Below are 14769 nucleotides of genomic sequence, written 5' to 3'. Positions count from 1 at the left end.
CGACTCCGTCATTTACGGTAGACGACCTTGCCAGTGTTGCTAGATTGGTCGGGAAATCTGGCCCAAACTGGAAACACTGCAGCGTCAGTTCAACGTCATTTCCGGTCTCTTCGCTCCGGAGCTCAGTGGAAGCATGGCGGACGCCGGACTAGTGGACACTCTCTTGCGGCGGGTGGAGGAGGCGGAGGACGGCGTGGACAGCCTCCAGGTGGCAGGCAGCCTGGGGTTGGACCATCAGGCGGTGGTCGGGGCGGTGAAGAGCCTCATCGCGCTCGGAGAGGTAAGTTCTGATCACCTGGGGAGCGGAGGTGTCACCGGCGGTCCGACTGATGCAACAGACCGGGTCATCATCACACAGTTGGTTCCCTCAGGGTTCACCTTTTTGTTTACATTTGCACACTTTAATATGCTGTGAAGTGTTGGTACTGGGCCACTATTTAATTAATATTGTTTATACCGTTGGTTTTGTTTGCCCTGTTAGTTATTTGTCTTTACTTTAGCGTCTATTTTTGTTCTCATGTAATTTTATTGTATGTATTTTTATTCTGTGTTTTCCACTGCTGCTGAGCTGTTGTAACAAAGGAATCTCACTTTTTTAATAAAGTTATCTATCATCTAAATATGTCCTCATCCAGTGGCTTTAGGACTTTATAAAATCGCAGTGTGCGATCGGTTTTTATTGAGGTTTTACTCTCGGCTGTCACTTGGACGGAAAGCACGTAATCAGTGAAACACATCAATACAATCGTTTATCGATCCCAGACGGGACAGATAGGCAGTACAGGACTGCAGAATGGAGAAAATAAACGAGATGGCAACTGAAAGCTACATGTGTTTATCTCCTAGTCCTGCATATTCTCTGCACCTTGTCCTTTTTTGTGTTGTCCTAGGCCTCCTGTCTGTACTACGGCACCCTGTCTACGTTATTTGCACATCACCGACAGCCGGTTCAGTCTCAGGACGTATTCCCTGTTACCTGTGCAGGTTCCGTCTCACACCGTGTTCCCTGTTAACTGTGCAGGTGATCTCGGCCGACCTGCGCTCCTCTAAACATTGGGAGCTGACGGAGGAAGGGAAGGAGATCGCCGAGCAGGGCAGCCACGAAGCGAGGGTGTTCGGCTCCATCCCCGACGAGGGGCTGGCCCAGAGCGAGCTCATGGTGAACCACAAGCCTCCACACGACTCCTCTCAGTACAGCCGCTCACTGACCTACAGATGCTAGACAAACATTTATCTACCGTCTGTAGCTCAGTGAGCTGCTGGACTGCCTGAGAGGAAACGTACGTTTCCTCTCAGGCAGTCCAGCGGCTCACTGAGCTACAGACTTGAGATCCCCTCTCAGTTGGTCTGCACTGTTTGAATCTCTCAAAGTAGTTGTTTAACTTTCTCTCTCTCGCTCTTTCATATAAATATGTAATGTGTAATAGGCTTCACTTATTAAACCACTTTTATACAGAAGGCACTTCGTGATGAATTATCAAACTCTCAATATCACGGGAAATAATCGTGATTATAATTGATGTCCAAACCGTGCTTCACCAGCTCCATGCATCTATCAGTGTGTGTGTGTGTGTGTGTGTGTGTGTGTGTGTGTGTGTGTGTGTGTGTGTGTGTGTGTGTGTGTGTGTGTGTGTGTGTGTGTGTGTGTGTGTGTGTGTGTGTGTGTGTGTGTGTGTGTGTGTCTCTCTCTCTCCGTGTAGCACAGTATTATATGGCTCTGCGCGTCCCTAACACTGTGATGTTGTCTGTGTGTGTGTAGCTTTATGCGTCCCTAACACTGTGATGGTGTGTGTGTGTGTAGCTCTACGTGTCTAACACAGTCCTGGGTTGTCTGTGTGTCTGAGCAGAAGCTGTCCTTCGGGAAGGTGGGCTTCAGCAAAGCGATGTCCAACAAGTGGATCAAAGTGGACAAGACCCACGAGGGCGGAGCCAGGGTCTTCAGAGCCGTAAGTCCTCCACTTCCTTTTTGTGTGTGTGTGTGATTGTGTTTGTGTTGAGCTGGTATAGTGGTGGACCAGTTGTGGGTGTCTCTGTGTGTCTTTGTGTGTATGTATCTTCATATAAGTGCGTGTGTGTTTGTGTATATCTACATGTATCTGTGTGTTTTCACGAGTGGTACAGGTGGAGGTGGCTGTGGACCAGGTGTGTGTGTGTGTATCTTCATGGTTGTGTGTATATTACCGTGTGGTGCAGGTGGCGGTGGCTGTGTGTGTGTATCTTCACGGTTGTGTGTATTTTACCGTGTGGTGCGTGTGTGTGTGTGTGTGTATCTTCACGGTTGTGTGTATATAACCCTGTGGTGCAGGTGGAGGCGGTTGTGGACCAGGTCAGGGAGAAGCTCCTCCAGGTTCAGGGCGGGGCGGAGAAGCTGGAGGAGAAGGAGAAGAGCGAGTTGAAGAAGAGGAAGCTGCTCTCTGAAGTGTACGAACCGACACTCTCTATCATCATTCTACATATTATATACATCTTTAGATTGTAGTTAAAGGAACGCATTGCTTTGAAAAATATGCTTTTATTGCTGGTTTGGAGGTGAGGGATATGAATGGTGGTGGTGATGAGAGGTTATGATGTTTTGGGAGGGGATGATGTGAGGGGAGGTGATGGAGGTTAACTGACGATGATGGAGGTTAACTGATGGCGATGGAGGTTAACTGACGGGATGGAGGTTAACTGACGGGGATTGAGGTTAACTGACGGTGATGGAGGTTAACTGACGGCAATGGTGGTTAACTGACGGCGATGGAGGTTAACTGACGGGGATGGAGGTTAACTGACGGTACATGTGGATGTTCTCCTCCAGGACGGTGAAGTCCTACTGGATCTCAAAGGGCAGCTCCTTCAGCACCTCCATCACCAAGCAGGAGACAGAGCTCACACCGGAGATGATCGCCAGGTAGGAGTCTGACCTACACCTTTTATAGATTAATATATAGATATGATTATTATAGAGGGTCATGTCACCGCCGTTACAAAGACCCCTGGGTTTAAAGTTTGAAATATATAAACTGCAAAAAGTATAAAATATCTATAAATATAATAACTAACAAAAACTACTTGAGCCTGCGTTGTTTTTAATATTTTCGCATTAACGTCTGAGAACCATTCTCTATAATAACGATGGACAAAATAAATAAATCTGAATGCATAAACAAAGTTAGGCTTGGTGTCTGTAGGGCTGGGTGTCATCGGGTGAGAGAGGGTGTCATCAGGGGAGAGAGGGGGTCATCATGTGAGCCTAACCCTCATCATATCCTTATCCACCAGCTCTGTCATAATCTCATCATTTGACCTTCACCAGAATCTGAATCCACTCTCACTCTCACTCTCACTCTCTCTCTCACTCTCACTCTCTCTCTCTCTCAGCGGGAGCTGGAAGGAGAAGACCTTCAAGCCCTATAACTTTGAGGCCCTGGGCGTGGCCCCAGATTCGGGCCACCTCCACCCCCTGCTGAAGGTCCGCACCCAGTTCCGACAGATCTTCCTGGAGATGGGGTGAGTCCCAGGACCCCCGTCCTCATTGTCCTCCCTCCTGGCTCTCTCTGCTTTTCCTTCGTTCCTTATCCCGTCCTGTCGTCCAATGTTTGTCTCTCTCTCGCTCGCTCGCGCTTTCTCCCTGTCTCTCTTGCTCCTCCATCTGATCCCCTCTTTATTAATGTCTTATTCTGTCTTTCTCTCTCTCTCGCCCTTTCTCGTTCTCGTTCCCCCCCCCCCCTCTGTGTCTCCCCCTCACTCTCCATCTCTGAATGTCCATGAAGTGACACAACATACTGCGTAGCTGTTTGCTAACCCTAACCCCTTACCCTCAACTTAACCTTAACCTCCTGAAGGAACAACTGAACAGAAGATCCCCCCTAACCTCCTCCTCTCTCCTCCTCAGCTTCAGCGAGATGCCCACCAACAACTTTGTGGAGAGTTCCTTCTGGAATTTTGACTCCCTGTTCCAGCCTCAGCAGCACCCTGCCCGAGACCAGCATGACACCTTCTTCATTTCGGGTCAGAGGCGCTTCCTTTTCCCCCTCCATCTTTGTAGTTATATTTCCTACTTAAATACAAATGCGATGGCGTTGATGAGAGGGCTGGTTTTCATGCTCTGTTTCTTGCGTTTTAAATGTACGCTTCTACAATTTGCATCCCACAATGCTGTGGAGTCCCACGTTGTAAATGAGAGCAAGGATGTATGTTCTTTAGCTAAAGCGACGATCCGACATGTCCTGAAGGAGCAGGGAGGGGCTAGGCGTCCTGCTCAGTGATGGATTCAGGTCGGCCCACTAGTGTAGGCTGGAGTTGAACGGTTCTGGGTTCGATGGCCGATGTCTGCAGTCTACCTATTGAGCAAAATGCCCTTACCATGACCGGCTCTTTAGAGGAACGTATCAGAGCTCATCCACTGTGAGGGAGGGCCATGGCCGCTCCTTCCTGGGATTGGTCCTCCTGTTCATGTGATTATTCTATCGTCCTCCTGGTCATGTGTTCATCCTGTTATCGCCCAGGTCATGTGTTCATCCTGTCGTCCTCCTGGTCATGTGTTCATCCTGTCGTCCTCCAGGTCATGTGTTCATCCTGTCGTCCTCCAGGTCATGTGTTCATCCTGTTATTGTCCAGGTCATGTGTTCATCCTGTTATCGTCCAGGTTATTTGTTCATCCTGTTATTGCCCTGGTCATGTGTTCATCCTGTTATCGTCCAGGTCATGTGTTCATCCTGTTGTCCTCCTGGTCATGTGTTCATCCTATCGTCCTCCTGGTCATGTGTTCATCCTGTTATTGTCCAGGTCATGTGTTCATCCTGTCGTCCTCCAGGTCATGTATTCATCCTGTTATCGTCCAGGTCATGTGTTCATCCTGTTGATGTGTTCATCTCGCCCCCTCAGACCCGGCACAGGCTAAAGGTTTCCCAGAAGAATACCTGGAGAGGGTCCGCAAGGTCCACTCTGAGGGGGGCTACGGCTCACAGGGGTGAGACACTCACTCACTCAATCTCTGACCTGGTGAGAGGGGTTGTGGTCTTGAGCTCACCTGTGTTTGTGTGTCAGGTATAAGTACGACTGGAAGATCGAGGAGGCCCAGAAGAACCTCCTGCGTACGCACACGACGGCCGTCAGCGCGCGCATGCTCTACAAACTGGCCCAGCAGGTGTGGAAACGACTAAAAATTAATTTTAACTAAAAATTAAATAATACTTTTTTTAAAGTTATTTTTAGAACAAATTATAAATCTCTCCCTCACCTTCCCCTCTTCTCGCTCTCCTCCCTCTTTCTCCCTCCTCCCTCCCCTCCCTCTCTCTCCCCTCCCTCTCCTCCTCCCTCCTCTCCTCCCTCTCCCCCCTCCCCTCCCCTCCCCTCCCCAGGAGGAGTTCAAGCCGGTGAAGTACTTCTCCATCGACCGAGTGTTCCGTAACGAGACCCTGGACGCCACCCACCTGGCGGAGTTCCACCAGATCGAGGGCGTGGTGGCGGACCGCGGCCTAACGCTGGGCGACCTCATGGGCATCCTGCACCAGTTCTTCAACAAGCTCGGTCCGTACCAAACACGGTCACACACCATGTTGTCCTTCCAAATACCAATTCCTGAACTTGAGTATCGGCCGATGCCGAGTATATACCGATATAGCTGTTTGCTGCATTGTAACCACTAGCAGCACTGGTTCTTTTTGGAGGGTTCTATTATGATGACGGCAATTTAAATTAACTTCACCTATTGTCAACAAACTCTTCTTTCCAATCATGATTTATAATCCATCATTATAATTGTACATTTGTATTTTTGAAGTTCGGCGTCCGTGTGTAGATGGAGTTCCCCACCTCCGACCGCTAACGAACGCAGCATAACACCGTAACCTCGTTGTCTGGGTTTCCACCCTGGAGCCTCTCGCTGCTCACCCTCTGCTCGCCTCCTCCTCCAGGGATCACCAAGCTGCGCTTCAAGCCCGCCTTCAACCCCTACACTGAGCCCAGCATGGAGGTGTTCAGCTACCACGAAGGTAGGGGTCCTCCAACACGCCGTAGACATACAGCCGTGGTGTCCCCCGTTGGTTTACACAGGCCACTATGAGGTTGTCGGTTCTGCCTTCACGGCCGCCGCCATTGCTTGATATTTTCGCAACCAGAAGCAGGAAACAGGAAACTCCATATTTAGGCTGTTGAGGGCAGGAGTTAATGAATTAATATTCAATCAAATCTTCGAAACGGGACCTCTCAAAACATTATTGTGTGTGTGTGTGTGTGTGTGTCTCAGGCCTGAAGAAGTGGGTGGAGCTGGGGAACTCGGGGGTCTTCCGGCCGGAGATGCTGCTGCCCATGGGCCTCCCAGAGGACGTGACAGTCATCGCCTGGGGGCTGTCTCTGGAGAGGTACGCAGTCACTCAGTCACTCACACCTTCACTCACGCACTCACACATACACTCATGCACACACACACTCACAAACAGAGGCCAAGACACACACACACACACACACACACACACACACACACACACACACACACACACACACACACACACACACACACACACACACACACACACACACACACACACACACACACACACACACACACACACACACAAAGACGGAAGGAAGGAAGTGCCTCACAGTCTAACTTCCTGTCCCACACCAGACCCACCATGATCAAGTACGGCATCAACAACATCCGTGAGCTGGTGGGCCACAAGGTCAACCTGCAGATGGTCTACGACAGCCCCATCTGCCGGCTCGACTCCTGAGACCAAGGAGACCCCCCACCGGACCCCCCCAGCAGACCCCCCTCCTGAAGGGCTCTCCTCACTCTCCCTCTAATTACAACTTTTACTCACTCATCCTCTCTCACTCACACACACACACACACACACTGTGTGTGTGTTGAGGTGAGCTTAGGGCTGAGTAGGCCGTCTAAGCCCTGCTTTGGAGCCTGTTACACACGGCCAGTGTGTGTGAGGGAGAGGCTTAGGGGAGAGGCTTGGGGGAGGGAGAGGGGGAGGGAGGTTCCAAACCAAGACTTTACAACGAGGACCTGCTCAGGTCATGGTGCTCTGGGTGCTGATGGGGTGCTGAACACCCGGTTTGTACAGAATGTTGAGTGATTAATGTTTTGAAAAACCATGAATGAAATTAATAAATTCCTTTTTCAAAACACTTTTGTATGGTTGGTGGGTTTTTTCTCCAGGTAGGCGAGTCACAAAGTGTGGAACATCTTGACCTCTGAATTGTGGACAGCTTTAGGATCTGCTATTCTGCATCAAGAAACTGTTCGTAATTACTCTGTCACTATTTTCTGATTAAGTTTGATTAGGTTCTGTCACACGTCATTCATTCAGGTGTGAAGGAGAGCTTTATGTTGCATTTGTGTGTGTTAATTAGTTGGCCCCTTCTAACGTGGATGTCTTGTATAGTATTTTGTATTGACTTGGTCATAAATAGATGTGTCTTTGTGTGGGGGGGCCTGCATGTAAAAAAAGCAATGCTCATGGCATATAGTATATGGGGCTCTCAGTCACGTCCTGCAAGAGTAAAACCTTTTGCACGTGTAAGACACTTTAAAATGTGTGTGTGTGTGTGTGTAGGAAAGCCCAACCTGTTTACTCTAAGGATTTATCAGTCAGTCTATTCTTGAGTTTCTCAGGGTTTGGGATTACGATTGGCTATCTTCCAGGTATACCTGGAGGTACTAAACCGTGTGTGTATGGTGTTGACAGGCACACGGGTGGAGCTCTGAGACTGCTTGGTGGTGCTCTGCTCTCCAGGTTTACATCACAAGGGAGGAGGTGTGAGACTTAAGTCACTGGGCTCATGAAGTCACTGAGCTGTTCTGTCTCTGTAGGACAGAACTAGCCAAGGCCAAGAGGTTTCCAGAGTGGTTCCCCTCCAGAATGGGGATCTTGTCAGTGGGTGAGCGGCCGTAGGATTAGGCTTGGATCTTCGGTGAAACGCTGGAACTCTGAGCTGAGCTAATCCCCCTGAAGTCCTGAAATAACATTAAACCAGAAGAGGGAGGGTCCATGGTGTTTGTACTACCGTGTGTAAGGTAGAGCAGGACAACATAAAGGGGTTGTTTGTTCTGTTGTAGAACATCACAACAGGAAAGGGTAGCAGCAAAAGTTACTGGTATCTGCTTTCTTAGTGCACTTTCAAACAAAAGTTAACTTGTATCATAATTGCGTCCAATACTTTTAATATCTCCATGAATGCAGTGTTTACTACAATAAAATGATGAATATGTACTAAACACGCTGGAATCTGAACATTATTAGTACACATAGGCCTACGCAACATTACACGCTTATATATGACAACCAACAGTTCACTGACAGTAGACTAGAATAATAGTTTACTGGTGTAATGGTGAACATCTCAACGTGGAGCATAGTGAGTATAGAAGCCATGTTGTTCTTTGTGTTCGCACCAGGGTACACAAGTCTGTGTCTTCATACATCAGTATTCATGAGTCACATGTTGAACCATCTTATCACAACACCCAGTCCACAAGCTGCTGGTCTTCGTCCATCCCCTGGCCTCAACAGGTCTGCATGTGTTGCCCAAGCATGTCGTAACGGAAGTTAAAGCTGCAATATGTAACTTTTCAACTAGCGCGTAGCATCAATTTACCCGGACACATCTGTAGTCAATCGATGAGTCAATTGATTTCAATCATTTGTTTGCAAGTATCTTTCTGTCGACTTTCTACTGTCTCCTAGCCCCTCACACTCACGCCCCCTCACACAGCGTCACAGCTGGTCAGAACGGACAGGGCTCTGTTATTATTGTTGCTCGGGGGACCAGCAAACTGTATCGACGTACACCCCTCACAGGAAGTCAGAGATCAGAAATGTGCGTTGAGACCAGAGTAGACCGGATCCACCCGGTCTAGATCCTATGATCCCTGATTGGCTGGGGGCTGGTGGGGGAGGGGGGCGAGGCCAGCCCGGTGTAGTGGTGGGGGGGGCTGTGGGCGTGGCCGGGGAAGAAGGAGGGCATGTAGGGCATGGCGCCGTGCATCAGGGGGCTGCAGGGAGCGCTGTCATCGGCGGCGGGCAGCGAGATGACCATGTTGTCCGTGTCCCACACGTGGAAGGCGTTGCCGTGGGCCAGCTGCAGTACCGACTGGGCGGGGTAGGGGGCGCTGTGCTGCAGCTTCACCTCCTGCTGCTCCTTCTCCTCCTCGCCAGTGGGGCCCAGGACGCACTCTGCAGGACACACAGAGCTTATTATGATGGGATGGACCCGGGGGTGCAAGACCCGAAGGGACCCCAAGGTCCAAGGTCCTGCACCCCAGGGTCCTAGGGTCCAGGACCCTGAAGTCCAGTACATTGAATTGACCCTTAGGAGGATTATAAACAGTATCTGGCCTTAAAATTAATGATATAAGCATGAAACACTGATTCTTAGGTGAGTCTCCTGAGGAGGTTCTGGTTTCTTCAGAAGATCGTCTGATTTTTTGGGCCACCAGTATGACAACGTAATGCTTGGAGGATTTATTGAAAGGAACGGAGAAGGGCATCCCCAAGGTGAGGGTGAGGGAGGCGAGGGAGACGAGGGGAACTAGGTGAAAGGTTTGCGTCCAATACGGGTACAACCAAGTGGTGCTGAAGACTGTGAACAGAACGAGAACCCCGGGAGAGGGTCGGTGGTGGAGCCGTGGAAGGGCGTGTTGGATCTGCTCGGAGCTCACGGAGGAACCACGGAGCTCTAACGCGGCGGTCTGCAGGCGTTGCTCGGCTTTTCTACTACTTACGAAGCTTCAAAATAACAGTCTATAACTTTATTTATCTCTTTCCTTTTTATAGTGTAAGTGTTGTACTTTCCAGTTCACAGTCTATGAGGAAGCCTCTCAAATCACTAATTGAAAATGTTTTACCTAAATTTGTTAAACCCTTATTCTAAACGATATATTATTTAGCTGCTGATTTGCCCGACAAGCGCTTTATCAATAAAGTTGATTGGGTCTAGAGAAGGTCCTCACCTGTGATGTCGATGGCCAGGTCTTTGATCAGATGTCCCACTATGGCGTAGGCGACCCCTACCACCACCAGGGCGGCCATCAGCAGGTAGAGGACCGCCCGGGGCAGGGGGATGAGGTCCCGGGGCGCCGGCCGGTACTGCCGGTACAGAGGCTCCTCGGTCACCGTGAGGTACGGGAACCCCTGGCCCAGACCCGTGAAGTTCAAGGCGGTTCTGTTTATGGGAATAATACCATTCATGGTCGCAGCCGAGTTGACTTTCGTTTCTTCTGAAAATATTCTTCAAAAATAGCCTACGATTTTCCACTTGATTTGTGATTCGAACCGGGTCCTACAGGAGCGAGCGAGTGTGTTTTTTTTAGGAAAGGACAGATGAAGAAAAATGTGATGAATTAATTTGTTGAAGGAAAGTTAAATGTTAAACGAAACAGTTACCTTGATCCGTTTATCCTATTCGGAATACCATGTTTTAAACCCTTTTCTAGCCCTCCCTGTCGCTGTCCTCGGTACTGAAAGTGCACCAAAGATTATGAGGATTTTGTTCACTTCTTCACCCCGCCCCTTCCACACATGACACCCCCCCTTCCACACGGGACACGCCCCTTCCACAGAGGACACGCCCAGGCGACAGGTCAACGGTTGAAAAGCAACTGATTTCTCAGAGGTCTCAACGTCTCCACGAAGTTCAGGCCATTTATAGCCCTTGATTCAACCCTTTATGATCCTATTACTGCCTCTTAGTTGTGCCTTGTTGCTTGTGTTGAGGTAATAGAAAGCTATTTATTGATACGTTTTTTAACAAAAATTAACAATGCATTATCATTTGGTTGCAGGAATCCCCCAAAGATTCTAGAAGTGTTCCTCACCCTGTTTACCAACATGGCAGCCATAGGAGAATAAGGTTTTCAGACTAGTGCCTCCTAACTAGCCAATGCTCTTGAAATGAACCTAAAATGACCAATAACAGCACATTCTTCTCAGAATGTGGGTGACCTCATCACCCTGGGAGTGTGTTTGGGGCGGTTTAGGGAGGATCAGAGCGTCCCTGTTGGATGAATTAGGGTTCTTAAGGCCCATCTCCCCGATTCGTTGGGATTAATTAGTCACGGCTCGTCTGAGAGGGGTCCGGAGTCACAGAAGCATGAGAGCAATTCTGTTATACAAGACCGAACACAGACACACACACACACACACACACACACACACACACACACACACACACACACACTCACACAAACTCGCACAAACACGCACACACGCACAAACACACACACACACACACACACACACACACACACACACACACACACACACACACACACACACAGCCTTTTCTGGACACACACACACACACACACATATACAGGACATGCACGCACACACACAAACACACGCACACATAGTCATTTCTGCATCCACCCACCAAACACACACACACACACACACACAAACAGACACACACACTTTCACACACACTTAAAAGCATGCCACAGGAGGTCTTTATCTGCACTTCCAACATTCCCAAATCGTCCAGAAGATGAAGGGATAACGACAAGACAGTTATAGATGAAGAGGAGCAGAGAAAATGAGAGGGAGAGATGGGGAGGGAGAGAGAGTTGGGGAGAAAGAGGGAAGGGGAGGGAGGGAGGGAGAGAGAGGGAGGTAGATGGGGAGAGAAATAGAGATAGAGGGCATTTTATCTGAGCATCTGAACAGTGTTTTTTAAAAGGACGCCATAGACCATGTCAACAACAACGATATCTATATATAAATCCATATTGTCTGATGTAGCCACGCCTCTTGTGCTCATGTCTGACCCTATCGTCTTACCGACGGTCCCACGGCAGGACGCGGACGCTCAGAACATCACCTGGGCTTCTGCCAGGGGCGTCCGTCCGTCCGTCCGTCCGTCCGTCCGTCCGTCTGTCTGTCTGCTCGGCCTCTGCCAGGGGCATCTGTCTGTCTTTCTCTCTGGGCCTCTGTCAGGGGCGTCTGTCTGTCTGTCTGCTGGGTGACCGTCTGTATGTCTGCTGGGGGACCTGCCAGGACCGTCTGTCTGTCTGTCTGCTGGGGGACCAGTCAGGGGCGCAGCCCTCTGTAAGACAACACCTCGGTCGCCCAGCCCCGCCCCCACACCGCGCCCTACGGCTGGGGAGGAGTCAGGAGTCATGGCCGGTCGCTGCATAGGAGACAACATGGTATTGGAAGCTACATGAATATAAAAGCAGGCTTTTAATGACAGATTAACCCTACATTGATGATGCAATGTTTTTTTGCAGTTAATAAGTAATGGGGATCGGCTTAGATCAGGAGGTAGAACGGGTTGGCTGGTAACCAAATTTTTTTTTCGATCCCCGGCTCCTCCTAGCGTGTCGAGGTGTCCCTGAGTGAGACACCTCACCCTAACTGCTCCCGACTAGCTGGCTGTTGCACTGCATGGTTGACTCAGTGTGTGTGTGTGTGTGTGTGTGTGTGTGTGTGTGTGTGTGTGTGTGTGTCTGTGTGTGTGTGTGTGTGTGTGTGTGTGTGTGTGTGTGTGTGTGTGTGTGTGTGTGTGTGTGTGTGTGTGTGTGTGTGTGTATGTGAACCGTTGCTTTGGATAAAAGCGTCTGCTAAGTAGCCTAAATGTAAATGTAATGACAGATTCATGCATTGTGATGAAATGTAATTTAATCTTCTGTGGAGTCGTTGTTTGGGGCTATGAATCATCTCTCGAACACAGGTCAAATCCAGTCTATACTGGTAATTTTCGGTAGAGCCCATGGGACCTATGAGATCGACAAATATGAAAGGGTTTCAATGGAGAGAAAGTAATTATTTTCTGGTCCCAGTATTTACATGCCCCGGACTACACAAATGTTGTTTGTGGATTTAAATGATACTTTTTTATGCAAAGAAAACAAAATATTTTCTTGAAGAAGTTTGATAATGTTAGGTGTTATGTGAGTCGCTTTGTGAACTACAGCCCCTCGCTGCTCTCGACGCGAATGATATACGTCACCACCAGCACTTGGAACTCCGGTACAGACATGGCGATCTCTCTGCTCCACTTCACCGCTTTTTTCCAAGGGGAGGATAAAAGCATCGAAAGAGGTGAAAACCTTTATAAGTCGGGGCATGTGGAGAGTTTCAGTTATGCCGATGAGGAGATTGTTGGTCTTGTCCACGCCAGTTGCAGGGAGTGTGGGTGATCTCATAGGTCCCATGGGCTCTACCGGAAGGGGCGTGACTTCGCCACTCTATGGGGGGATTGGTAAATCAGCCACGCCTACAGGTTGTTGTAAAGAATAATACCTCAAGGCTACTGTTTGTTTGTTTTTATCCCCACGACGCCCGGAAGTGATGATTCTGTCGACCAATCAACGGAGGGGGTGTGTAGCTAGAATTTCCTGGGACCCTTTCAGGCGTCTCGTCTCCTTTTCAGTACCCCAGCGGAGGAGTCCTGAAAACGAGGCCAAAACGGGTACGGCTAAGTCCGGGTCACGCCCACTTTTGGCGGTGGAAACGCAACCCGTACCGCACCTTTGCGAACCGATCCGTTCCGCACCCTGCAGTGGAAACGCGCCAATAGGCGTCGATTACGGGGGGGACGGGGGGGACATGTCCCCCCCACTATTTGAAATACGAATTTTGTCCCCATCACTTTTAAAAATGTGCTAACCAATTGCGACTGAAAAAATACCCACATACTCAACCAAAATCGTAGAGTCTAAAATCATACGATAGGCGTGCACGAAGACATCATTTATTAGATAGGCCTACCTAATAAACCGTTGGAACACACAAGACCGGAACCCATAGCAACGCCGGTAAACAAACCCCGAGAAGCCCAATCCCCGCGCTACGGCCATCCGGAGGCGCACAGAGCTTTTGGCCGTGATATTATCTATACAATTATATTATATTATATTATATTATATACTATTATATATAGAGCTCCGAGAGTCGCAAACGGCAACATTCACTTTCTCCTCCATGCTACAGTTCACCCCGGACTGCACTGCACTGAGTTTGACGGTTGAACGTTGATTGGCTGTTACGTTACACATGTCACTCAGTGGCCACGGTGTTGAACGCTGATTGGCTGTCATCACGCGAAATTCGTGTCAAAGTTGAAATATTTCTGTCACGGGTGTTCTGTCACGCCAGGGTGTTGTTCTCCGGGGCTGCAGCTGGACCCTACTCGAATTACGGGCAGTCCCCGCTCCTAGCCGGTAGCTCGTAGCCCGTTGCAGGATGTAGACACTGCCGCTCCTCTTTGCCGGGATGTGAAGCAACGTTGCACTCATGAAGCCTCGTGATGGATTAGGACACGTTTTCACTGTATCTACCCTGGTTAAATGCGATGTACGCCTCTTACCCTGCGTTCACACCAAAAGATGCAAAAAGTTGACGCGCGTCGTGATCCCATTCAAAGTGAATGTAGAGACGCGTTGCTGCTTTGCTGCCGCAGCATTTGCTGCCGAGAAAACGGGCAGCAAAACTTGATTTGCGGCTCGTCAAAATCTGATTTGCGGCGCGTCAAATGCTGCTCGAGTTGAAAAATTTCAACTTTTGACGCTCGTCAAAAGTATGTCGCGCCGCAAAACTTGATTTGACGCGCCGCAAAACTCAGGCGTCAACGCGTTCGGGCAGCAAATGCATCTTTTGGTGTGAACGCAGGGTTACTGATGTCCACAACCACTTTATTCTCTCCAAAGTTACGGAACACCGTGAAAACTGCAGCAAATTAAAACACCTTTCACATACATTATTTTCACAGATTGGTTGCTAATACATGGGTACTTATTAAGTCTCAATATTGAGAATAATTACCATT

At 49.2% G+C, this 14769-nt stretch overlaps 1 protein-coding gene across 1 annotated transcript; it reads left to right on the top strand.

The window, feature by feature from the left end:
• Positions 1 to 69: 69 nt before the first annotated feature.
• On the top strand, positions 70 to 7125 carry farsa (phenylalanyl-tRNA synthetase subunit alpha). The gene is made up of 13 exons (XM_056604826.1): positions 70 to 280; positions 1022 to 1159; positions 1848 to 1946; positions 2306 to 2421; positions 2801 to 2893; positions 3364 to 3492; positions 3878 to 3993; positions 4870 to 4954; positions 5032 to 5131; positions 5346 to 5514; positions 5901 to 5978; positions 6233 to 6347; positions 6614 to 7125. Exons 1-13 carry the CDS (start codon positions 134 to 136, stop codon positions 6717 to 6719), a joined length of 1491 nt encoding a protein of 496 aa, XP_056460801.1. The 5' UTR covers positions 70 to 133; the 3' UTR covers positions 6720 to 7125.
• The last annotated feature ends 7644 nt before the right edge of the window (positions 7126 to 14769 follow it).

Source organism: Gadus chalcogrammus, chromosome 2 (assembly GCF_026213295.1).
Source record: "Gadus chalcogrammus isolate NIFS_2021 chromosome 2, NIFS_Gcha_1.0, whole genome shotgun sequence".
Taxonomy (NCBI): Eukaryota; Metazoa; Chordata; class Actinopteri; order Gadiformes; family Gadidae; genus Gadus; species Gadus chalcogrammus.
This window is presented reverse-complemented; position numbering and strand designations above follow the sequence as displayed.

Bases quoted from the DNA above. Each gene is read 5' to 3' on its own strand.
- farsa (XM_056604826.1), top strand. From the start codon at position 134: ATGGCGGACGCCGGACTAGTGGACACTCTCTTGCGGCGGGTGGAGGAG. The intron at 1,160-1,847 runs GTGAACCACAAG...GTGTCTGAGCAG, and splicing joins TGGCCCAGAGCGAGCTCATG to AAGCTGTCCTTCGGGAAGGT. The intron at 2,422-2,800 runs GTACGAACCGAC...GTTCTCCTCCAG, and splicing joins AGGAAGCTGCTCTCTGAAGT to GACGGTGAAGTCCTACTGGA.